We start from the raw sequence: 26874 nt of genomic DNA on the forward strand, positions 1-26874 counted from the left end.
AACTGAATCGGTTTCCGGAGAACAAAACATTATTCTGGTAAAGAAATAGAACCAGTTTTGGAAAAAACTGAAACCGGTTTCGATGAAAAGGTGAACTGGTTTTGGTGAAAACCGAAACCGATTTCGGTAAAAAAAAAAAAAAAAAAAAACAGTTTTTGGAGAAAACCAAAACTAGATTTGGTGAAAAACCGAACCAGTTTTGGAGAAAAACCTGTTTTTGAGAATTTTCAAAAACCGGTTTCGGTTTTCCTAAAAATTAAAAAACCCGTTTTTGTGCCCACCAATACTAAAAACCCACGGATATGATACTGTTCAACAGAAGTTTCATGTGACCAGGAATTCAATTAGTGACTCTTGAGCACAATAGATAAGCACTGTATTGAATCATTGTTCTCCCGAGCGCAAGTAAGAGTGTCCACTCGTCATCCACAAAACAAATAAACTAATTTTTACCCACAAGTACCTTTCAAATCCCTTGACTTAGCTCTATTATGTCTTTACTTTGCAGATCCCATTAATGTTACAATATGTGTATATTTTGTAGGCGTTTGCCTAGCAACACAATTCCACGTCTAGTCATCAGGGTGAACACGTGGTAACTTGTGTAAAGGAACAGTAAAATCTCAGGAATATTTCGTGACGTAAATTCAGAAAAACTCTCAAGAAATAGGTCTGTGAAAAAAGAAGTAAAAAAAAAAAAACGAGATTTGTGTCGTATGCTGTAGATATTCCGGTTGAAGATTCCTGGAATAAAATAGCTTACAACACCAAATGGACGATCTGTTTATGAGCTTGATGAAACGTTAAGAAAACGAAAATAGGTTTCCTCAGAAATTTGTCTGAGTGCTCCAGTTTCTTTTGAGTCCGTATTCTATCCTGTAACGGCTTACACTCATTTATTTCCTTTAGACGTTTAAGTCTGTCAAATTGATATAACACTGTATTTTTCTGCAGTAAGATTATCATTATGCACCTGTCTTCAATGATTTTGCACTAGGATCTGAATTCTTAACGCTACATAAAGTCAGAGTGGCTTACATATGGACTGAAGTTTATCCCTCCCCCCTTTTTTTTTTGTTTACTTGTAGTAAACTTCCAGATATATATACACTACGATTGATTCAGTTAACGTTTGTTCCGTTCAGCAGCGAGGCTATATGAGAAGTAGACCTACAGTTTGACGTGGAATATGAACCACTTGAGCTCCCACTGGGACTCGAACCGGATCTTTCACGCTAAAAAAAAGCGTACACTTAACCATGTAGCCACGAGGAGCGCGAAATATCACATAAATTTACACTAGCGTAACTAAGAAAATGAAACGAAATCTTTAGGTTTTACGTCCCATTTTTGCGCCAGCTAGGCTGAAGCAGACGATGATGATGAGAAATGAATGAAATGTTGGAATGAAGAAAGTGGGAGGAAACGGGAGAACCCGGAAGAAAAACACATACATACGGCGTTTATCCGCCACAAAGCTTACTTGACGCGAGCTGGGATCAAACCAAGGACCTCATGCACCAGAGGTGTAACGTAATTAAGAATCAACTTGTATAATGCTCACCTCAGGTGCGAGGACGTCCTGGTTCGATACCAGACCATGTAAGTTTGCGGTGACATTATCGTGGTCGTGAGTTTTTCTGAGTTCTCCCGTTTCCTTCTACATTCTTATTTCACGAACTCTTTCATAATTAATTTTCCTTTTTAGCCTAAACAGTGTAAACGTGGGACGTTAAATTAAAGAATCATTTTTTCAATGACAGGAAAGAAAGAAAGTAGACTAGAGAGTATACTTACAAGGGGGGGGGGTCACGAAGTTGCTCCGCTCAGATCCGGACGAGACAATTATGTTTGCATTTGATATGTTATAACTAGACGAATCCCAAAGATACACGTGCCACCGGGCGGGATATCGTGAGTTACAACATATTTTGTAATGTAAAAGTTTCAAAAAAATTAACTGGCAGAATAGTTTGAACCGAATCATTTGTTCGGGAACGGTTGGGTAAATGGAAAACTCGGTGAACACGTATTCCATCATTTTCAAGGACAAACTTTTTGGGGTAGGAACATTTGCCCCAGGGTGCCCCGCGGGGCCCCAGACGGGGTCCTATTCAAAATTTTCAAATGGCAGGGACGGTTAAGTAGCACAACGTTTGAAAGCTGTTGTTAAGTGAAAGAAGATGGAGCAAGTCTCAACTTTCTTACGACAACCCTGTGCAAAATGGCGGCGGGTCAAAATGTAAACAAAAGCTTAATTGAAAATCTATGGTCATCTTGAATCCAAGATGGTCGCTTAAAACCTATATCGAAAGGATAGGCATAACAAACTGCTGAAGCTAGGTAAACCAAATTTGGCATGAATACTGATCAGTAGGTGACGAAAAGATGCGAAATGTTAAAAAAAAAAAAAAAAAACGCGATATATTGAGTTCAAAAGCCGCGCTATGTATCGAATGCATTTCCGGCTCAAACCACTGGTGTTGGAGAAGCGAAATGTGGTATTTATGTTTATGGTTAATAGCAGATATCCACAAAATATCAAAGAGTATCATATGTAATCCAATATGGCTGCCAGCGCGAAAAATGAGTTTGTATTTAAATATGCTTTTTTTTTTTGGAATATTGTGACAAACCAACAAAGTTTGCGCAGCTCGATGTACTGAAATTATTTACAAGTGGTTTGGTACTTCTATCCAATCTTGTAAATGATTTATACATACATACATATATATATATATATATATATATATTTGGTATTGCTTGAAATATTGCGATCAAACCAGTTACAATAGAGCCCCCAATCTGATGGTGGGCCAGGTCCTTTATGTGTGAACTACGTATGACAAAATTAGAAAAATACCCAAAGGTATTCAACTTATGTTTAGCAGTATGAATAGGAAATCAGAGTTGTGTGTTTATCGCATATTTGTTATATTCACGTAAATGATATCGAGATAACCGTTCTTCCTATTGCTTCTAAATACATAATAGAGAAAAATAGATTGAGATTTGTACTGTTATGAATGACATAGGTTTTAAGCGGCCATCTTGGATTCAAGGTGACCATAGATTTTCAATAAAGCTTTTGTTTACATTTTGATCCACCGCCATTTTGCACAGATTTGTCATAGAAAGTCGAGACTTGTTCCATCTTCTTTCATTTAACAACAGCTTTCAAACGATGTGCTACTTAATTCACTTTGTCATTTGAAGCTTTTTAGTTGGACCCCCACCTGGGATCCTGTGGGGGTCCTGGGACAAGATATTTCAACTTAAATCGTTGTACTTTGAAAATAATGCCACACTTCCTTTCCTGTTTTCACATTTGTCTCACCGTCTCCGATTTATATGGGTGGCTATGGACTTTTCAATTAAGTTTTTGTTTATATTTTGACCCGCAGCCATTTTGCAGAGGGATGTATTAGAGAGTCGAGACTTGCTCCATTTTCTTTTATTTTACAACAGCTTTCAAACGAATGTGCTACTTAACCCCCCTTGCCATTTGAAATTTTTTTGAAATTTTTGAGTTTTACGTCCTACGGTTATGCCGGTTAGGCTAAAGGAGACGGTGGTGATGAGAGAGATGAATGAAATGGTGGAATGAAGTAAGTGAGAGGAAACGACAGAACCCCGAGAAAACCCACGCACACGGTGTTTGTCCACCGCAAGGTTCACTTGGCGGGATGAAAATTTTGAGTTGGACCCCGTCTAGGACCCTGCGGGGGACCCTGGGGCAAACTTCTTTTTATCCCAAAAACTGTGTCCTTGAAAATGATGGGATACGTGTTCGCCGAGCTTTTCATTTACCCAACAGTTTACGAACAAATGACCCGGTTCAAACTATTCTGCCAGCTTTGTAGCTTTTACATTACAAAATATGTTGTAACTCAAGATAATTCCGCCCGGTGACACGTATACTTTGGGATTCGTCTAGTTATAACATAACAAATACAAACACAATTGTCTCGTTCGGATCTCAGCGGAGCCCCTTTGTGACCTTCCCTTGTTAGACACTGTTCTAGTATTTGCCTGCGAAAACTAAGGGGAGAACTCTGGATAAACCTCAATCAGGATGGTCTGCCATCAGATACGAATCCTTGACTCCCGATTGCGGAAGCAAAAGCTAAGCTACGCCCTTGATAAATATTGTGATATCTATGTTCTTAATCAGAAGGGTGTTCACAATTTTTAGTTCATGATTCATCCAACTAAATTTATCTGAGATGTTCCCTTCAAAAACCGTTACCTCCTTTTCAACTTCTTAAATCGTTTTATTCTTATTCCCATTTCTTCATTTTAACGTACCTAAAATTTTATTTTCTTTACTGCATTTTATTATTTCCCCTTTTTAGTGCATTCATTGTTTTTTTTTCTTCTAGTGCATTTTATTATTATTTTCTCGTAGTGCATGTCATTTTCCTTTCAGTGTAGTTTATTTTCACCCCTTTCATGCATTTCTATTATTTTCTCCTCCTTTTTAATGCATTTTATTATTTTTCATTTTAATACATTTATTATTTTCTCCTTTTTAGTACATTTTATTATTTTCTCCTCATTTTAATGCATTGCATTATTTTCTCCTTTTTAGTACATTTTCTTGTTTTCTCCTATTTAGTGCATTTTATTATTGTCTTCTTTTTGGTGCATTTTATTGTTTTCTTTTATTTTATGCGTTTTATTATTGTCTCCTTTTAGTGCATTTTACTGTTTTCCCCTATTTAGTGCATTTTATTATTGTCTCCATTTTAGTACATTTTATTTTTTCTCCTTTTAGTGCATTTTATTGTTTTCTCCTTTTTAATGAATATTATTTTGTCCTTTTTAATGCATTTCATTATTTTCTCCTTTTTAATGCATTTCATTATTTTCTCCTTTTTAATGCGTTTTATTATTTTCTCCTTTGAGTGCATTTTATTATTCTCTCCTTTTAGTGTACTTCATTAGTTTCTCATTTTAGTGGATTTTATTATTTTTTTTCTTTTTAGTCGATTTTATTATTTTATCCTCTTTAATGGATTTTATACTAAAAACATTGTTTTTAAAAGTTTTTGTTTAAGTTATTTCCCTGTGAACACATACGCACCTATACAGTTATCAAGTGCAACATGAACCATTGGATTACCTTTTTTTTTTAAATCATACCTTGTGGTCCTGAAATATAATTCTATGGAAACTTAAGTGAGGGGGGATTTACTAGTTAATTTTATTTTTAGACGTTTCTCATTGCTTCTCCGGTAAAAGATTTTGGGGAAAAAATCGTCGAAAACTTTTTCTTTCCCGTTCTTTTGAGTCCTGGCATCTTGGCTAATTTGATGCCAAGAACCTTCTTTTCTTCCTGCTTTCAACCAACAAAAAGCCTTTGAGGTATACAACACACGCATATCGCGAAACGAAGACTCTTGCATCGTATTTTAATTCGTCGTTTTTCCAGCTAAAAGCCATATTTTTTTTTCTTTCTGAAACTTCTCAGAAAGTGCCCAAGATCGAGAGAATATCTGTAGACCTCACCATCTGGTAGCTAAATTCATCTTCTCAGCAACAGGTAAAAAAGGCATCCCCAAGAAGCAGAAAATATTTAAGTTTCCTCAGAAGGGTGGGCTCATCGCCAGAAGTGCTTGAATAAATTTGCTCTCATGTGAGTAAGTAGCCAAAAAAAAAATCCCCGTAAGTTTCTTAGTTCAAGAAGAGATGTTGTAAAATTTTAGAGAGGAGGAAAGAATATCTGTTAAGAAACTTCCGAAGAAGCAGGAAAGGTCATACTGGTTATGAGCTCTTGACAAAATTTAGTACCTCAGTGTCATTCCGTCGAGCAGACTTTACGATAGACCGTTGTCGGTAATTTCCTCTGCTTTCATTCACACTACTATGAAGAAAAAAAAATCCCTTCGTTTGATTTTCTAAGAATTCTAATGATCAAGAGGGAAATTGTTTTGCAGTTCGTTGTCGTCTTTCTCGAGCCTTTGTTTATTCTTTGTTTTTGTTTTTCTTTGTTTTTGCGCAATTTGTAACAAAGTGAAACGCGTTAGTCTGCAGTGTTTACGTTGTTCGAACCTAGTCTCAGTTCTTGTTTCGAATTATTTTTGGACTTCTACGATTATAATCCATGTACGCTTAATTGACTCAACTGGAACGCGTTTTGTTTGCCCCCATACGTGTAAACTCGAATATATCCAAGTGCGTGTGTGTTTGTTTATGCGATGCATATATGCTGTTGAGTGCTTAAGCAAGTGACTTAGTGAACATTTCGAGTTCCATCTAATCCCAGAAGATTTAACAAAAATCCACTATTACAGAACATGGATAGTCCACCAGTACCACGTCTTGGACCAATATTTTGTGGTCAAGAAATGGTCTGTTTGATTTTTTTCTTAATTTCCTTATAAAACAGTGGCGGCTCTCTAGGAAAGTTACAAAGGTAAAAGTCATCACTAAAAGCTAATGAGAGAAAGTTTCATACGGTTTCGAAAAGCTGTATACAAAACTTAGTATATTAGGTTAAATTATCTTCTCTTAGCATGTACCCATATAATGTAATCTTTTACCAAATGTGATTTTCCTTAAGAACCGCCACTCATTGTGTTAACGTCTAATAGTTGAAGAGTGCCAGGGGGAATCATTTGGGGAGGGCTGTTGATCAATTACTTCGCCTGAGTTTGAGAAACACATGTTTTTTTTTAATGTATATAAATGTACTAGTGAAAACGTGAAATTCATATACCGGTCAACGATCTTGCCCCCACTAGCAAAATTTGATTGAAGTGACGCTACTGAAGCATGCATTTCCAAAAATGTTGTTAACCTCTAAAACAAAAGGAAAAAAAGAACCCTCACAAATAGGCCCCCCGAGAACAATCCGAGATGTTAACTTAGGCAGCACTGAAACCTTTACACCTTCCATTTTGACACGTCCCATTAGGTAATTATAGTTCGCTTTATTATCGATGATAAACGGCTCATTAAAAAAAAAAAAAAAAAAAAGTATTACAAACGGGGCCTGTCTGTAAATTACTCGAGGATCAAAAATGGCCAACATGATCGTGCGATCTAACACCATTCAACCTTTTCTGTTTGCACTTTTGTTAAGTTTCCAAACTAACGGATTGGCAAATAGTAATTCCTTAGCTAAAGAAGAAGGTTCAGTGTGCTATGTCTGTGAAATTATGCCCAATGAAAATACTGTTTACACAGTAGGGTTAACAGTTTTAAAAGTATGCTATTTTAGTATAGTAATAGGTTGCGAGAAACAAAATCGTACATTTTTGAAGCAAACTCACCAAATTTTATTAGAAACAGTTATAGCTTAGTATAGGTCCCATATCAACTCTATTTGTTGCACTGAGAGTAGTCGGCCAAGTGTGCAATCTGTCTTTACGTGTTCTACACCATCTGAGGCTACGAAAGCAGTAGCACTCCGAATACAGCCTTTCAGGTCTTGTAACTAGTTCATCTATCTTTTGGCTGTTTTTGAAATGACCCTAACGTAAGCAGTGCAGAGGGATTTACATCTGGAGAACTGGATGACCAGTGGATTGCCCCATCATATTCAATGTAATATTTAGCCCTCACTTGTCAGTTTCAATCTCAGGCACGTAGCCAAGGGGTGGGTCCGGGGGGTCCGGACCCCCCCCCCCTTCGGAACCAAAAATGTAAAAAATTAAGGAAGGATGAAACAATAAGAAACCGAAAAAGAAGAATCAGCGTTAAAAATATAAAGCTACAGCAAGCGTTTGGTTATTCTTTCTTATGAGAAGCTTTCTGTGGAAGAAACAGGGAGGAGTAAAGTTAAAAATTGATATTATTATAACGAAGCATTTCGAATTTTATTTAGCTCCATGCTAATCATATGGAGTACAAATGACGATCGAGAAATCGTTTCGATCAGATAGACCCTCAGAAGGACTTAAGAAACTCTGAAGATTGTATCTATTTCAATACTTTTTTGTATTCCTTTACTCGAGATTCTTAATATTTCGGTATTAAAATACTTACTCCTCATTTTATTGTCCTTAAAACATATCCTTATTCTATTGTCCTAAGAAACCAACATGGCTATGTTGCCAGTAAAATAGTTTAGATTGATCGAGCCCCTGGTGTTTAACCACAGTATTTCATGTCATGCCCCCCTATTACGAAATCTTGGCTAAACGAACCAATATATGTTTACAGTAAGGTAGTTTAGAATGATCGAACCCCTGGTGTGATAACCGCAGTATTTCGTCACGGACCCCCCCTATTACGAAATCCTGGCTACGTGCCTGTCAATCTGGTGGGGTCCCATACAATTGTAATATCACTGCCAGTTGTAAATGACGCAGTTGAAAAAAAAGAATCCATTGAACTTGCAAAACACTTTTTTTTCTGTGCATACCATCATACATATTGTGCTTTTTCCTGTATCGACGTTTAAGCGAGACCAGCGCTGCCATGGTTAACTGTACATATACGAAAATTTGCTGAGCTAATTGTACTGTTGCTTTTACGATACTTTGTTAACCAAAAGCTCTTCTTCTTGAAATGTACTAACTATTTAGAAGGTGTCGGGTATAATCCGGAGACCCTGTCTAGTTATCTAGTTGAAAATTTGATGGAAAGAGAGAGAATATACCTTAGTTATGTGCAAGGGTAAAAGTGAGAGGAAACGCGAGGGGACGTCGTTCCCCCAGTTCCAAAAATATCTATGGCGTCCCTTCACTTCCTAAAAAAATACAATGGACAAAGATAAGCACGAGGGATGGCACGGGGGACATTAGCTTTTCAGATCCACTTTTAACCATGGGCAAATGTCTGATATTGTATTCCATATTTCATTGCAGTAAGCAGTCATTATACTAAAATACTACAGTAAATAATCATCGAATAAATTATAGTTTTAATTAACATATTTTCCGTGTTTGTTTCAGGCATTTCATGTATTTATATCAAGCATGCAAAAAAGCTACAGAATTTTACTAGCCCAAAGAAAAGCGAGTAGCCCACATCTCACAATAGAAATCATTTACTTACCTTTGAAATAAATAATAGTGATATTAAAAACTCGCCCCCCACTGATGAACCACTCGCCCCGGGCGAATGGGCGAGTGGTTATTCGCGTCCCTGATTTATGCATTCTAGATTAACAGTGCTCAAAGCGGATCCGTGGATTCAATTCAGGGGGTGGAGATAACCGCAACACATTTTTAATTGGTTAGTCGCTAATATCAAATAGGTTGTAAAGTAATTTACAAATGTATTTTTCCTGTATCATTACCATTAAATGTTCTGCCATACTTTACGGCCTCGTTTCAACAAAAAAGACGAGTTTGGTTCATAGTGTACTCACCAGGGGCTTACCCTCGGAGAGGTTCACTCGATCGGGACTCTTCTAATAACTTCGTGACTCAACACGCGTTTGTACACTGTTTCAATAAAACTATACTTTTTTTTTAACACGGAAATGATTAATGAATCATGAAAATTTGATCTTACACTTCTCCTCTTTCTCCTATAAAAGTAATCTAATTCTATCATTTTTTCCCTGAAAATATAGGTGAAAGTAGGGCCTAAGTAGAATAATACCCGTTCAATACTACATGGAGGTAATGGTTTGCAGTATTGTCCCTCCCCCCCCATCCAAAGCTTGAATTCCTCCTAACAAAATATTCTGGATGCGTACCTGATGCTGGCATGGTAATAATTTCCTTTTTTATTTTTATTTATTTATTTATTTATTTTTAATTTTAATTTATTTTTATTTTTTATTTTATTTTATTTTAATTTAATTTAATTTAATATAATAATATAATATAATATAATATAATATAATATTTTATTTTATTTTATTTATTTTGCAAAATGTTCCAAATTGGAGGCCGATGTGTTAAATTCTTCGCAATTTATTGCACAAATGTAGCTACTTGGAAAACAACACGCACCGGTGTTTACCACGCTTCGGAGTTTAATGAATGATTTCGTGTGGCTTGTTTGTGATGCATTCCTTCTTGAGGACATTTTAATTCAAACAATAATTCTTTTAGATGAATTAAAGCAATAACATTTATTATTATCTCTACACATCTCGTTTCGTTTCGTCCTCTTGCGAGGAATCTTCTTCATAGTCACGAACATTCCATCCTGGTTGTCTTTATCCTGAGATGGTTATATAATTTTAGTTATGTGGATGATTGCAGTTGTTCATGTTATCTACATATCTCAGAAATGCCGAATTTGCAACTTTGGTTTGCTAAGCAGTTTTTAGATGTACTCTAAATTGAACACTTCATTGTTGTCCTTCCTTAAAATTTTTGTCTTTATTTATTTATTTAGCAATCACCTGATACTTCTTAGAGGCCATTTTGTACTGGATATCTAACAATAACAATGAAAAGGATTTGAGAAGGTATCGGTCATGGTTTGTTTAGTAGTACCATCTAGGCATTTGCCCTAGAACTGAGGGAAAACCCAGTCAGGATGGTCGCAGCGGGAATCGAACCCACAACTTCCCGAATGCCAAGCCAAAATCTACCACTTGAGCTACTTCGCTCCATCACAAGAATGGTAAATATCGTAATCGGATCGACGAAACTTATCAGATTTTGATAAAACTTGGTATGATGATGCAGTGAGCTTGTGAGATAATACGGTATGAAGAAGGCCTTCGTGTCTCGAGTTGTGGGCCATCAGAAGTTTGGAGTCTGGAGGGACTTCGTAAACTTTTTTTTTTCAAACGTCTCGACGTGATCGATGCACTCATTCGCTTTTGATCAAACTTGGCATACGATATGGTGATAGGTCTATATATCTTCATTTCTGAGCACCAAAGTAGAATGAAACAAGGAGCGCCCGTATTTTTCAATAAAATACCTTCTTCAGGAAAAAAAAAAAAAAAACGAAAATTTTCTCAAATTTATGGGTCATAAATGTGCGTGTTGTATCGTTCAAAAGCTTGCATAATTCTAAAAAATCATGTATGAACGTCAAACCTTTGTAATTAAGATAGGAGCTTCTTGAACTGTGTAAGTGATTATATATAGAGTGCCTCAAAAAGTCCCCTGACGTAAGGTAACTCTGTTATTATCAGAGTTACAACAAAATGTAAGAAGGGAAACCGTCTCCAAATATGATGTTTTCAATTTAAAGTGAAGGAATATTTTAAATCGGACAAGCCGTTAGGGTTGTACACTCTTTATGCGCCCGATGTTGAATGGAAATGCAACGTTGGCATTTACCTGGACGCACAACATAACTTAATAAGTTACTGTCTTTTACGCTAACATGCCCCATTTCAAACAGGAATTTCATTCACTGTTTTCTTGAAAGGTACTTCAGGCAATGTGATGACATAGGTCAAAATTCGAGCAACTTTCATATGATTTTAACTGCGTTCGCTACAGTATTTTTTGCTTTTCTTTCTTTCGTAGCTTTTTTTTTTTTCATACCTAGTATCGGAACGTAAATGAAAATGTAACTTAGGCGGTAATATAGTATGTTGAGGTATCTTTTATGCAGATACCAGCACACACAGAACTCGTGACTAATATGGTTAGCGTATGTGCCTTTGGCGTGGGAGACCTGGATTCCATTCTTGTGCAAGCGTACGTGGGTGAGATCCCACGTTAAGCTATAGCATCTATATGTCAAATATAGACAGTTCAAATCAAACAATCAACGAAGTCTCAATGAAATGTCAAAGAAAAAATAATTTTCCGCGTCAATTTCGGGTACTTCTGAGTTTTCCGAATTTACATTTATGAACGTCGTATTCTTATTCACCCGAAAACAAAATAGTATGAACTATGGAACAAGATAATAAGGGAATGAAGAGAGACTTCCTAAAGTGTATTTTCTGATTTTTGTTTGTTTGTTTTGTTTGTTTTAACCAATTTTCCGCAACATATATAGTTCGAATATATATCTATATATATTTATATATACACAGTGGGCCTTATACAGAGTGGTTTTGACGTATGATTAGCGTCATACTAAACGTCCGACTACTGCAGGAAACATATGTTAGTCGAACTCCAGTATGGCACTAATCGTGCGTCAGAACGACTTTGCATAAGGCGAAGTATGTTTAATTTAAAAGTAGTGCGTAAGGTATGCCTTTTTTATTATTATTTATTCTTCCTTTAGCCCTTTGTAGGAAGACTGTACTAACACAAGAGACAGTGACTAATGTTTTATTATATTATCTTCATGTCAAATACGCATATTTCTAAATAACTATGGGCTACGCAACCCAAAGGTTTAATACCGCATTTACAAAAGCTCTCCATTGACTCCTGTCCTTAGACAACAGGATTGATTTTCTACATTGTATTCCTGTTTTCCTGTTCTTAAATTGTCCTTCCATATACCTATGTCTTCTTAATGGTCCTTTCCGATTCCAGTTAAAGTTTCCGATTCCGGTTCCGATTCCAGAAGTTTTGGAAAGCGTTCCTACTTTCTTCCATTCTGTCTAGATGACCTGCGCACCTAAGACCCATAGACTTGATGACCCAAACATTGTTAGGTAAACGGTATACATTAATTATGCAGTTCCTCATTATGAAATCTCCGCCATGAAATTCCGGGTTCGAATACTCACCTGAGGCTTTAATTCTCAAATACTTTGTCTACGTTCTTCCGTGAAAGTAAGCGATCATATTGTCTCGTCATACCCTACAACAAGTATAATTAGTTGGGTTCGGAAGTTGAAGACCTAAAAATTGCCTAAACAGGACCTATAAAAGACCGAAAAAAGGACCTAAAAACTGGAATAAAGGACGTAAAAATAAGACCCAATTTAATTAGAACTACATATTTAATGGACATAACGCTCAAGAAATACAAGCTTCTGGTAGTTTAACGGTCGGTCCTTCTTTCACAAACTGAAGTACTAACTAAAGTAAGAAAACTTCCCCACCCTCACTCCCCCTTGCTGGAGGACATTGTTACGCCTCCTTATTTGACTTGTGATTGTTGTAGATCTGGTTTTATCAGTCCAGTCGTTGAAGAATGTCTTATCTTTTGAATTTTCTTTACTAAAGAAAAGATGTTTAAGAGGTGGTGGCGATTCGAGTTAATGATCAGTAAATTTATTGTCGAAAGATAGACAAAAGAAGGCGTCAAGACCTATTAAAAGCTTTAAAAAAGACCAATAAACGAAAAAAGCCGAAAAAGGCAAAAAAAAAAAAAAAAAAAAAAAGGAACAATAAATTCCACCATTTTCTGTCCTAAATGAACATATACACGGTTATGCAAAAAGAAAGAACAGATTTCAAACATTTATTTCTTCCAAACTACAAAAGATAGAAACATGATTCGAACGTTACTTGATTAAGAAAAGTTTACAATTTAAGCAGCCGGGATAGAAGTTCCAATTACGGCCGCATTAGCGCTATTGTTTGTTGTTGTTTGTCTGTAGTGAAATGGCGGCGTCACCAGAGGAGAAGTCTTTTTGTGTGCTACAATTGGCAAAACTTGAGTCCATTGTTGCAGTTCAACGAGCATTTCGCCGTCAATGTAATAACCATCTGCCGCATCATAAGCAAATTTACGAGTGGCATCGAAAATTCGTAGAAGATGGTTGCATCTGCAAAGGGAAAAGCACGGGACGTCCACGCACATCGAACGAGAATGTCGAGCGTATTCGTACACTCCGTGTGATTTTTATCTATGGGGTTACGTAAAAGACCGTGTTTTTATCCCTCCTATGGTTGATACTCTTGAAGGTCTACGACATCGAATTGTTGAAGCTGTGAATTCGATAACTAGAGACCAGCTGATTCGTGTGTGGCAAGAAATGAGCCACTGTTTTGACATTCGTCGTGTAACAAACACACGGTGCTCATATTGAATGCACATCATAATTACTAACAATAAATTGTAAACTTTTCTTAATCAAGTAACGTTCGAATCATGTTTCTATCTTTTGTAGTTTGGAAGAAATAAATGTTTGAAATCTGTTCTTTCTTTTTGAGTAACCATGTATTATGTTAAGCCTCGTCTTTGGGCACTTGTAAAAAAGAATTTTTTTCCTCAGCTTCCGGGTTTCAATAATTATCGTTCCATATACTTTAAGATAAGATAATGAAAGCATAATTACCCGTATTTCAATAATTCCAAAATCGTCTCTAAGCAAGAACCTTTGTTATTTTCAAGATACTTGTTAAGTAGATACTTGTATCCTGGTTCTCGTTACCAGTCGTTCTGTCAGAAAAAAAAAATGTTCCGGGGGCACACGTAGCATTCCGGAGGGGTACTGCTGGTACTATTTTATTTATTATTATATTATAGATGTATTATTTTGGTCTCGTCCAGGGAAGTACCCTCAGAGCTCCGGGGATGAAGTGCTCCCCCACCCAAAAAAAAAAGCATGTCTGGAAGAAACACTGCTCGTTACGGTCACCCAAAATATAAAAATGAAAATAGTTTTGGTAATAATTCCCGAACTTCTCCCGAAATGTGCATTTGTGAGAATTGCATCTGGTACTGTTCGAAAGTCAGATTCATACTAAAAGCAGTGACGTACGAATCATGAATCTTATTCAATTAGGGTACAAGTAACACCTTCCTAAACAAGAGTCTACAATTTCCTTTTTTTTTTAAGTGCTTTTAATAGGATTTACGGGACAATATTGCAAATGGAAAAATGAAATGAAACGAAATATTTGTTTAACGTCCCACAATTATGCCCTTAGCCTAAGGGATACGATGATTAAGGCAAGTAAATAATGAGGGAAAAATTTATGGAGTGAGAAAGTGGGAGGAAACGGGAGTATCCCGAGAAAACCCACGGTGGACACGATGTTGGCCGGGGATCGAATCAGGAAACCCAAACACCAGGGATAATCGCCCTACCACTGAGCCACCGTGCCTGCCTCCCATTACAAATGGAAATTCTTACTTCAAAAATATAGTGAAGGGAAATTTCTGAGATTTCAAGTTACCTGCCAATGGTAGCATAATATTTAACAATGATGATAAATTATATATATATATAATCATTGCCTTACTTATGACCTTCCCATATGGTGGCACTGTCCTTGTGTTTCGCTGATGCTACATAATACAAATAAATCTGCATATTTACATTGATTAGCAAAACAAACTTCTTAAGGTAATAGGTGAATACACCCATTATTACAAAAAAATAACAATAATAATAATAACTTGCGAAGCAAAACAATAAACAAACAAACATTGTATGCGAGGCACATTTTTCTTTCTCTATACGTGAGACACTCTTACGGTAACTTTCTCATTACTTGAAATTTGTTTTTTGAAATATTTTGCGATTATTCACCCAGATCAAAGCTTGAGATGGCAAAATTCTGTGCGATTACAACTTTGAAGTAAGCTTAAAAAGTAGGGGAGGAAGAGAGGAGGCAGTTCTCTTATTCAGCAAGAAAAATAACATTGTTTACGTTCTTGTTTATTTACATATTTACGATTACATTGTTTTTTTTTTCTTTTTATTGTTTCGCTGATAGATAATGTTCGTAAGCATATTTTAAAATATCTTTATTGATAAATGATTACGTTGGTATTTTGTTGCTGCTGCTTTTAATTTTCTGTGTCATATACGAAAACGTATATACATGTTAACAAACATTTACCTCCCAAGTTATGTGTGTGTGACATGTCACAGTCGGATGAACCAGGCACGTAGCCAGGATTTCGTAATAGGGGGGGTCCGAGACATGAAATACTGTGGTTATCACACCAGAGTTCGATTATTCTAAACTATTTTGGTAACATATATTGGTTCGTTTAGTCAGGATTTCGTGATGGGGGGGGGGGGGGTTGATATGAAATATTGTGGTTATCACACCAGGGGCTTGATCAATTTAAACTATTTTACTAGCAACATATATTGGTTTGTTAAGATTTTAAAATTAGGACATATTAGCAAGGGCGCCGATTTATCTGTAAATTTCGGGGGTCCATTCAGATTCAGAAGGCATATATGAGGATTTTAAGACAAATTGCATTCAAATATGCCAATATATTGTAGGCCCTATATTTATAAATACAACAAGGGGGTACACATGACCCTTGGGGGGCCGCCCCTCGCAGGATCGGCGCCCATGCATGTTAGTAAGTATTTTAGTAACAAACTATGAAGAAATTTCGAATAAAAGAATATTTATAAAAATATGTTTTTAAAAAATTATAATATCTACGTTCCTTCTTCTGTTCATCCAAATATGACAATTTTCCTTTCACTATGACCTCAACTATTAAAAAAAAAAAAAAAGTACGTATCCAATAATGTCTTGTAAAATATTTTATATAACCGTTTCTGAAATAACATGTTTGATAGTACAGGGAAGCGATGATAAAAATTTATTTTTATTTTAACTTTATTTTTATTTTTAACGCCGATTCTTCCTATTTCTTGTTTCTTTTTGTTTCGTCCTTCCTTAATTTTTTTATTTCTGGTCTCGAAGGGGGGGGGTCCGGACCCCCCGGACCCTCCCCTTGGCTACGTGCCTGGATGAACGCTTGGAATCTACTGTATGTTACGTACACGAAGCTTTGTATCAATAGGAAAAAAAAAAAACAAGCTGAAATGAATTTGAAAGAAATGACAGAAATGCAGAGCATGAGATTATCCCTACATCCTGTGTATTCGCGTGTGCAAAGCAACAAAAGGAAAAGAATTTTTCGTGGTTTGTGAGAATGTAAAGGAAGGGAGAAAAAAAAAAAAAAAAGAGGGAAATTTTTGTGCGTCAAGGATTGGTTTATGTCATGTACTTACACATATTGTGACTCTTTCACAAATCACATATAATAATGTGCATGACATTTTATTGAAGATTATCCTATCCATCATTATTGTAGTGATTTTTTTTTTTTTTTAAATTTCTGACACTCGATTTAGAAGTCAAATTTTTCGTAGCAGAAAAGAGTCAATTTTTAACACGTAGTACAATTATTTCTTAGCGTTTAACGAAAAGAAAAATGTCTGTGCATGGGATGGGTAGAGACGATTTTTTTTTTTTTTTTTTTTTTTGGTACCCATTCTACATACTAAGCTCTTCCAGGGCTCATAGCGAGTCACATTTTTAACTAAAAGTTACTTTTTTTTTTCAAGTTAGTCACTAAAAGTTACTTTTTTTTTTCAAATTTGTCACTAAAAGTTACATTTATGGGGAGGTAAAGTGACTTTTTCGTGTGATTTATGTTTTGCATTGGCAGTTTTCTAAGAAAAATATAAAAATAAATGGAAAAAGACAGAAACTTGTTACTCATTACTCTTCTGAAAGTTTGAATACTTGCTGCCACATGTGAAACAGTTAGCTTTATTCTCACTTCAGCTTTTATTCTTTCTAAAGCACAGTGGATGGTTGGTGGATGTTTAATTTCTCAAGGTGGGGTTGATGAAAACCCCTCTGTGTCTATTCTTTCTTCTATCGTAATAGTCTTTTAGTTTTCTCTCGAAATAGTTAACACTCCGCTCAACGTTGTGTGTGTGTATTTCTGTGGTTCATCATGTTCGTCTTGTGTTATGCTTCTTGTATGTTCTTCTTAAGAGTAGGTGATGAATTTGAATATTTCACGGCTCTGAGAATTCTCAATGCTAAGTTACATATAATGTCTGGGATGAAGAAATTCGGAAATAGGCCAGAACTGGTTCCACTTACTCAGAAACTTCTTACATCTGCTAAGTCTGCTTACCGTAACTACAAAGCATACGTCTTCTTGTTCACCTCAATCATATGTTGGTGGACAAGATGGAAATTCTAAAACTTTTCTCTCGCTTGGGAGAGCTGTTTTATACTTTGATAAGGCCTCTTCTTCGTAGTTGCATGTAGATATTCCATCCTTGGTCTTCCTCTTCCTGGTTTTCCTTTTGCCTTTCTCTCTATCAGCACAGTGATTCAATCGAAGTGTCGAATAAGATGGCCAAGCATGCTGTTTCTTCTTTTTCCTATTATCTTCATGGTCTGCCGTCCTTCATTAGCTTCCTTTAGTACGCCTTCATCCCTTTTCCTTTCGGTCCATGACATGCGCAGCATTCTGCGCCAACACAGAAAACCTAAGAAAGGAGGAAGCTCAAAAAGAAGAAGTAAAGAAGAAAAGATGAAACAAAACAACAAAAAAGAGAGATGTGATGGAGAAATTGACAAAGGAAAAAAAAAGTGGGCATGATGAGATTTTGGTCACTTTTCGTCATTTTTTCATGTGCTTTTGATCACTTTAGGTCACTTTTTCGTGTGCTTTTGGTCACTTTTCAGCTATTTATAAGAGACCAGACCACTATGAGCCCTGCCCTTCTAATCTACGTTTGGAAATCAAGTTACGATTTGTCAGAAATTATTGTCATTATTTGGATATTTTATAACCACAATAAGAACTAATCTTGGCCAGAATTTTTGGTAAAATTCTGTAATTTTGCTCTTTTGGGGACGAAAAACTTTAGTGGGAAGGCTCAACTCTAGTTCAATAAGGATACAAAACAAAGTCCATTCAGTCAACCAAGAATACCTCTTCATCAAATAATTATTTTATTATTACAACTTCATATCTTTCTACCTTTTATGATTATAATTATAAGGAAAATTTGCTCTTAATTGCTTTAATTTCTTGTAGTTGCGGAGGTATCGTTACTATACTGGCCGCGACGATTCGTGAAGCCTGGGTTTTACACGAATCATAGAACTGCTCCCTCTCTCACGTGTCATGAATCGGAAGAATTCGGTACGATTCGCAGAGCTGCCTTCCGAACGTACGTTTGAGAAAAAGGAAAACAGCAGGAGTGTAGCAACAACATTGCCAAACTTAGAGGACATGGCAAACAAGTGAAAAAATAGCACATAAGAAACTATAGCACAAACAGTAACAATTATGCGAATTAAAGGTAACAATAATAATAGCAAAAATGTAAAATAATAGCAAAAAATAACAACAACAAGAATAACAACAAAACGAAATTTAGCGGCAATCCGACAACACTGTTCTCCCAGGATATATTCTTTGTATAGCGCGAGAAACAACACTAGTAAAATTTCATAGGTGGATTTGACGACCGGGACACACCCCTCGGGTTCTATTGAAACTGGTAAATCTAGGTCAAGCTTCACGACTCCTCGCGATTACTATAGTTTTGCAAAAATGTAATGAAATTACAGCGCAATAAATATTTTGTTTTCATGAAGAGATTTCGTTACCAGTAAAAATAAAATAATTGAAGTTTAGAAGGTAACGCCTTCTCTCTGCCTAAGTATTTAGGTATAAGAAGGTTTAACAGCTTCTTTTGATTTGCCATCTAAATCTAATATCCGTCGATCGATTTTGCTAAGTATGTCCCTTTAAAAAATTTAAACATCAATGATTATATGAGAAACTAATTATCAGTACTTGACAAAAAAAGCAATTTAATACTGTTAATTTATAGCTTTCTGGGGGTGAATTATAGACTTTCAGTCAAGTGGCTATAGTATCATCCCTATTTATCCTAGGATCATGGTCTGTACCTCATTCTCTTCAGAATAGAACAACCTTTCAAACGGTACCATTCACGTTTCCCTATCGTATTCCTGAGACGGGAAATTTTGAGAGAAATTGGAAATTTTTCTGGTCTTTTTTAATGTTGAGCCCCTCAGGACACCCCTGTCTTAACGCACACATCTCAAAATCAACTGAAAAATGTTAAGGGGTGTACGAAATGTGGGTACAAAATTTCAAGTTTCTATCTTGAATAGTAAGAGCGGGAAGAAATATATGCCAATGAGCCTTACAATGCCCCAGATTACTCAGAAAGACCCGGATGTAATATAAAAATTTCCTCGGACATCCCTATTTATCCTACGGTTTTTATATCATTCTCTTTAGAATAGAACAGACTTTCAAACAGTACCATTGACATGTATCCATCGTGTATCTGAGGCGGGAAAATCGCGAAAAAAACTATTTTTGTTAAAAATATATCCCTTCTTTTTCATATTTTTGCCCCTTTGGCAAGGGCACCGATCCTGGGGACTCCGGGGGGTCCCGGTCCTCCCTAAAGTTCATGTGGGCCCCCTGCCTTTTATTTATAAATATACAATATTTGGCATAATTTGAATTCAATTTGTCTTAAAATCCTCATATATGGCTTTTGCATCTGAATGGAGCCCCTAAATTTACAGAGAAATCGGCGCCGTTGTCCTTTGGATCCCCCCCTGTTTTAACGCAGAGATCTTAAAAAATCTGAAGTTACTAAGGGGTGCACTGAATGTGTGTGCGAAATTTCAATCTTCTAGGTGCAAAAGTAAACCCGCCAAAATAATAAAATAAGGCATATTTTTAAAAAAAGTTATGACGTTATCACACCCTATGTCTCGACGCAGAAAGGCGTGAAACCATACCTAACGTTTTCTAAAATACCTCCATGCTTGAAAATAAAAAAAGGAAGTAAAAAAAATATTTGTATTTTTTTAATCAAATAATGAAGACACTACGTTAGTGCCTAAAAATAGGCTTCTGCAAATGAGGCGGGCGTTAGAAAGTAACACCTTGTCTTTAGCCAGCAATTTTTAGACATCAGAATATTTTTAAATGACTGTTCGATGGGCACTAGCAATGACGACAATATCATTGTCCACTGTAAATAAATTGTGTACTATTCTTCACTCGTTCTTCAATTGATGTTACTATTAACAGACACCAGTTTCAACCGGTTCATCAATGTTATAATTAAATAATAAAGCATTTTTTTCTTCCTCTTTAACGATAGATATATAGTTTGGGTTCTTTCTGTGTACACGTGATCATCTTGTTTGTTGATCATTGTTGACCTTTTGTAATCAGCGGTTAATAATTTATGATTGATCTGGGCTCTGTCCCAGCTGTCTTGAAGGCGCCGATCTGTTCAAGGAAGCTTTGACCTTTTTTTTTTTTTTTTTAAAAAAAAAACTTTCTTCTTCTATTACTAGTTCTTGTGTAAAAATTCTATCTATTTGCTGCATACGTATAATGGTGAACTTTGACCTTTGAAGTGTATATTCTTTCCTTTTTTTAAAATTACTTGTAAGATAGTACCAATCTCTGTAATACTAGCTGTCAGAGTTTGGCGCTGCCTTAGAAGGCCATCGTGTTTGGTACTGTCCGGTTGTTCACTTCTTGACCGAATTTTAAGGACACAAAAACAAGCATTGTTTTTGTACAAGGTGTCTCATTTCATAAACAGTCTACCACGCATTTAGTCCATGAGTGAAGAAAAAATTTGGGATGTGCTAGTTTACAACGTGAGGGAAATTTACTACATCTTGAGATCTTTTTTCTTGAAAAACAGCTTTGCGTCAGTGTCTTTGATGACAGATCACATTTCGGCTGTGTTTGTTATGTTTTACTGTTTTTTATTTCACTATTAATTCAAGGAAGGACGGTCAAAGTACAGCACCAATGACGATAAATATTTCGGTATAAGAAAACCAACACGTTCACAGTTCATCAAAGTGTGTAGTGGTTAGTTCAGAAAGCAAGTGTTACTGGAACTCTGAGTGTATGCTTCCGTGAATGATTTTAGTGGTACCGGTACTTGTTTGTGAAAATGAAATAGGTTTACATCAGTTTGAACCTTTAAAAAAAAAAAAAAAAACTGAAAAGTGTCTGTTTTTCTAGTGGATTATTTTTGGACTTAATTGCGTGTGCACTTTCAGTAACATTTCCAAAAATCCATATTAATGAGAGGATTGAACCAATACAAAGTAATCGGAGAGTGTATGTGTATACATCTAGATTTAGTGTAACACAACGTTCAATATTACCCTAACGTCTCCACGACCTTTGATCTTCACAAATTTCCATGCAAAATAGTTTGTCGTTATCAATTACTTTACGTACTAAATACTTAAGAAGATACACAAGTTTTACCGGAATGCCTGAAATTTGTACAAGGGTAAATAGTTTTAAATTAAAATTTTGTGAGCAGCACGTACGGTGGAAGGTTTTACGTCGTTAAAAAGAAAATTCTTCATAATCGATTCAAAACTGAACGAGGGGAAATTTTTTTTATTTATGTTTTTATTTTCACAAACACACACTCAGGTACACATGCACTTCTAAAGCTCTTTTAGTAACTTTAAAAGGAGGGGAAAAGTTTTTTTTTTTTAATCTTTTCGCTGAAGTTTTCTTTTGCGTCCTTCGATTTTCTTTTTGAATTGATTTTTGAAGGGGGAGTTAGGAGGTTTCTTCACCTTCATACCACCTCTTCAGAGGTTGTTGTAACTGCGTGATATGCCTAGACTACATGGCTCGTCACGATAAAGCGTAAAATTTTTAAAAAGACAAACTCTTCCACTTCAGTAATAATTCATTTGTTTCTTGTGCTCTACAGACAACAAATTACAGTTTAATATTTTATAAACAAGTGTATAGGACAGCAAACACAACTGTGTGTTTTAGAAACTTTCGATTTTCTGTTTGTTTGGAAATGTGCAGTTGTACCGGTACTCCATTGTTCAGGAACATCTATTAGTGAGCAGGTACTATTCTGTGTTGCTCTGTGGAATACCTATGTGTTTTTATGATATATAGCTTAACTACGACTGCAAAGTTTTGTGTGCAAACCAACTAAGAAACGTGGAAAACTTGCTACAAGTTAATTTCTATTGGTGGTGTTGAAATTTGGTGTGGATTTTTTTGGTATTTCTTTCACAAACAATGGTGGAAGTACCGACTCATACAAGTAGTGCTACAAACTCTACTGTTACAGTGAACATGGAAATAACAGTCTTTGTAGGAATAGCTGCATACAGGGTCAGTACCTCATTTTTGTGTTTTGTTTACGGTTATACTTTACACGTAATCTATTTGGTTTTGTGCTCCTTGTACGCCATAGTTTTATAGTTCAGTTGCCAGCGAAGTAAATACTTTGCTACCTAGCTTAAGAAAAAATGTACGAATAACTGTGTATTTTCCTTTGGCAATTCTCTGTAATTTAACTATTTACCATGTACAAACTGGTATACTAAAGGTAAAAGTATACCAGCACCGAACTTCAAGGTTTGGTTATTTTGCAAGCAAGGATCGCGGGAGCTCAGGCTTACTATTTTCAAGAAGGCTCAAATGATTCGAGCTCGGGCTCACTGTTCCCAATCCGCCTTAAATAGTTCGAACTCTCTATCCCTAATAAGGCTTGTGCTAGCTCTTCTTTCGCCCCTGTACCTCATTAGGCTCGGCTCGCTGAGAGCTCAACTGTGCTCGTATTCGCACTAAATTATTGAGCTCGAGAGCTGCTTCGCGAGTTAGGGCATATCCGGTAGAGTTAAGGCTCTACATTCTGTAGATTTCGACACAGATAACGAATAATTATTCGAACAATGTTCTTCAGATAACGAATAATTATTGGAACATCTGTTCGGATAACGAGTAATTGTTCAAACATCTGTTTGGATAACGAGTAATTGTTCAAACATCTGTTTGGATAACGAGTAATTGTTCAAACATCTGTTCGGATAACGAATAGTTATTCAAACGTCTGTTCGGATAACGAATAGTTATTCAAACGTCTGTTCAGATAACGAATAATTGTTCAAACATCTGTTCAAATATTGAATAGAAGAAGAAAACATATTCTAACAACTTTAGCAGCACTAATAGATACAACTGTAACTCGTTATACACTAAAATTATCGAATTCTTGTGGATAAACATTAAACAATCTTTTGTCCATTGTTTTATAACAGATGTACACAAATCATTATCAAGACGGTTCTCAGAAAAGTGAAATTGTAATCCAGTTTGGTTTTTATTGCATAAGTAGTGATGTTAGGTCATTTTTGATTGCGTTGTTTCATTTCATAGAAGTGATTTTGGGCGATTGCAAAATGTTTATTAGAATTTGTTGAATATCACATAATTTAATGGACTGCGGGACGAGGAAGAGAGAGTGAAAAAAAAAAAAAAAAACAGGCTGGCTTTTATCTAATTTAAGTAGTACAGTATTTACCAGTTACATTGTCGAAAGTTTCCCGACATTTTATTTAAACATTATGGAAATAAAATAGTACTGATAAAACAAGTATAACCCTAATTTTTCTTAATGAATAGTGACGTACTTTATATATATTCACTGTCTATTTTTCTTTTTCTTTTAACGATATCAAAACAGAAAAGTTGTACGTGAAGACGAAAAGGTTAACAGAAGACCGTGGAGCATGGAAGCTTCTCAGCTGCAGCAAGTGACTTGCCAATAACGGCAGAATACCTATGATGATGCTGATGATGATTTACGTAGAGCGATTTAATTTCTAAGGGAAAAAATTGGCATCAAAAAATTACGTGAAGGTGCGGGTATCATTTTTTTTCCTTTTAGGATCGCTAGATGATTCTTTAGAATGTTGTCTTTTTACGTTTTATTAAGAAGTTTGGCTTACCAAAAGCTCCTTTACTTATATTTACTCTGGAGACATAAAATCTCAGGACCTACTTGATGGACCACCGTCCATATTGACCGGAATGTACAGGATCAAATCGAGTTAATTAATACATTATGATCCATCCATTTGGTCCCAAGATAAGAACATCAAAAATCAGTTCTCCATGTATTCCTATGGAAGTAATTACGGATATTATCCTTACTTGACAGACTACCCCGCAATACTGTTGAGATTAGCGGGTTAGTATGATGCTCAGGATGCAAATACAAGGCTAAAATATTATAAAACTAAATGATTTTCTACTCGACACTCAATTTTGTTCATCTGACTAAAGCTTTTGGGTGGGAATGGAGGGTGAGGAGAAATGCAGAAAATCAAACTCTAACTTTTATGTACACTCATGTCCAAAATGATTGTCGCATATCTATAACTGTCTTCTTGTAAGAATATCATTTGATAATGATTTTGCAGGATACTTTTAACGCTGATACTATGTGTATAATCAGGAAATGTATATTTGTGATAAGTTTCATAGGAAGAGAATTATAAATACGAAAATTAGAATGAGTAAAACAAAATGTTGCTAAATTGACAAGAAAGTTTCATTTTCGTTTTATTGTTCTTATTTACTGCTCTTTTGACATGAAATTTGCCACATACATGTCTTTGCCGATTATACCCATACTAACATTATAAGAAATACCGAACGAATTCGTTATCAAATTATATTCTTACAACAACATGTTTATAGATATGCGACAATAATCTTGGACATGAGTGTACATTGTGGTGAACCAAACTTCATCATGTGGTATACAGCGTGACCTGCTACTTATTTTTAAAACGATTCATTCCCCTCCTTTCTCATAAAATTCAGCTGCTTCTACCTCCTTTTTGTCTAGTGATTAATGTGTATCACATTTTTTTAAAAGACCATTGGATGAGTATTTAATAATTATTTCTTTTTTCGTTGGGTAGCTGTGCCTCGGTGGTAGAGCGTAGGTGCGTGATGTCCCTGGTTCAATCCCAACTATCGCCAAGTGGGCTTTGTGGTGAACAAACACTGTGTGCGTGGGTTTTCTCGGGGATCTCCCACTTCCTTCATTCCACCATTTCATTCTTTTCTAGTAACCTCAGTCTCCTTTAGCGTACATGGCATAATCATGGTGAGACTGTAGACTTGAAGCAGACATCTCAAAGATATACTCGTAGTGAAATAATAGTGTATCATGATTATTTATTTAATTTCAGGACCTCTGAAAAAAATAGTGTACAGGGAAAAATAAAGTGGCCCTGGAAACAGCTTCAAGTGTCGGGAAAAGAATTGCTAATAAAATTAGCTGAACCTGCGCTCTCTAGACAGCGTATCATTCACGTGAGCATGAATCTCCTTGTCATTTCTCACATCTTCACATGTCCCTTTACACACACAAGTGAAAGACGTCTTGATAAAAATCGGCAAGGGGTACCATAAAGGAGAGATTTTTTTTTCGATAATTTTTTTTCAATATCTCGCACCGTTTGCAAGATTTGGGCCTACTTCCGGTTGGAGTTTCTAATTCATGTATGATCAGTGTTTTCTTTCTTCTTGCATGCAGTATGTAATAAGCAAATACATTACATTACAATGTCAGTGATATATATGGTATTCATTGGGCAAAACACTCCCAACAATAAAGATTCATCTTAGACTGGAGAAATTGTTATCTTTCGTTTTTCATCATCATTTGACCATGAAACAAATTCATTAAATATTTAATTATAACTGTACAATCTACACAAAATTTGCAATCGATCAGTGGAAACGGCATCTTTCTAGAGCTTGTTGGTTTCCGAGATATCATTATCAAAAGAATTGGGTACAAACATATAAAAGTCCACAAACACAGTGGTGCCCACCCCCCTTATGTCCATGACGCACCCCCCCAATTGACTATCCGTAGCTGTTCTTTCATGAAAAAAATATCTTTTCGATTGATTTTTACACCCCCTGAAACATATTTATATAGATTTTTAACCCCCACCCAAATATTTCAATGACGCAATTTGCGTCATAGCCCCCCTTTGTGGGCACCCCTGACAAACGTATAAACTTCTCTTGACTGTAAACATTTTAGCACCTAGCATTTTAATGTATAGATTCCCTCAAGTCTTAAAATTCTTTTAAGGAAGATCAGACAGAACGGGAAGGAGTCGTATAAAAACCTATAATAATAATAATAATAATAATAATAATAATAATAACTATTACACCGTAATACATAAGTGTCGCCATAATAATTATCACCTTTAGTAAGATACAAGTTTTGGAGGTCTATGACCCTTCTTCCTTTGCAGGAAGCAAGACCAAACAAATGGCTAATTAGTAGAGAATCTAAACAGAAAGTTCACCTCAGAGAAGTTGAATGCATTAATTATTGTTTTCTTTAAACTTATTTTGTCTTGTTAAGTCCTTTAGTTACTTGGGTAACTTTTTTTTTTCCTTTCTTTTCAATCAACTGACTTTCTCCTCTGATTCCCAAAGACGCCATTTCTGTTAAGC

The 26874-nt window shown here is 35.8% G+C and overlaps 1 protein-coding gene across 8 annotated transcripts in view; it reads left to right on the forward strand.

Moving 5' to 3' along the window:
- The window catches only part of dnc (phosphodiesterase dunce), an 872058-nt gene that overhangs the window by 737619 nt on the left and 107565 nt on the right, over positions 1 to 26874 (forward strand). Inside the window, exon 1 of one of the 8 annotated variants that reach the window (XM_081742190.1) lies at positions 21005 to 22710. The exons of the other annotated variants lie outside the window; for them this stretch is intronic. Within the exon in view, the coding sequence (XP_081598316.1) occupies positions 22615 to 22710 (96 nt within the window). The 5' untranslated portion in view covers positions 21005 to 22614. Of the gene's footprint in view, positions 1 to 21004; positions 22711 to 26874 lie in introns of those variants that run through there. 8 annotated transcript variants of the gene reach the window in all.

Source organism: Thermobia domestica, chromosome 16, assembly GCF_964235325.1.
Source record: "Thermobia domestica chromosome 16, izTheDome1.hap1.1, whole genome shotgun sequence".
Taxonomy (NCBI): Eukaryota; Metazoa; Arthropoda; class Insecta; order Zygentoma; family Lepismatidae; genus Thermobia; species Thermobia domestica.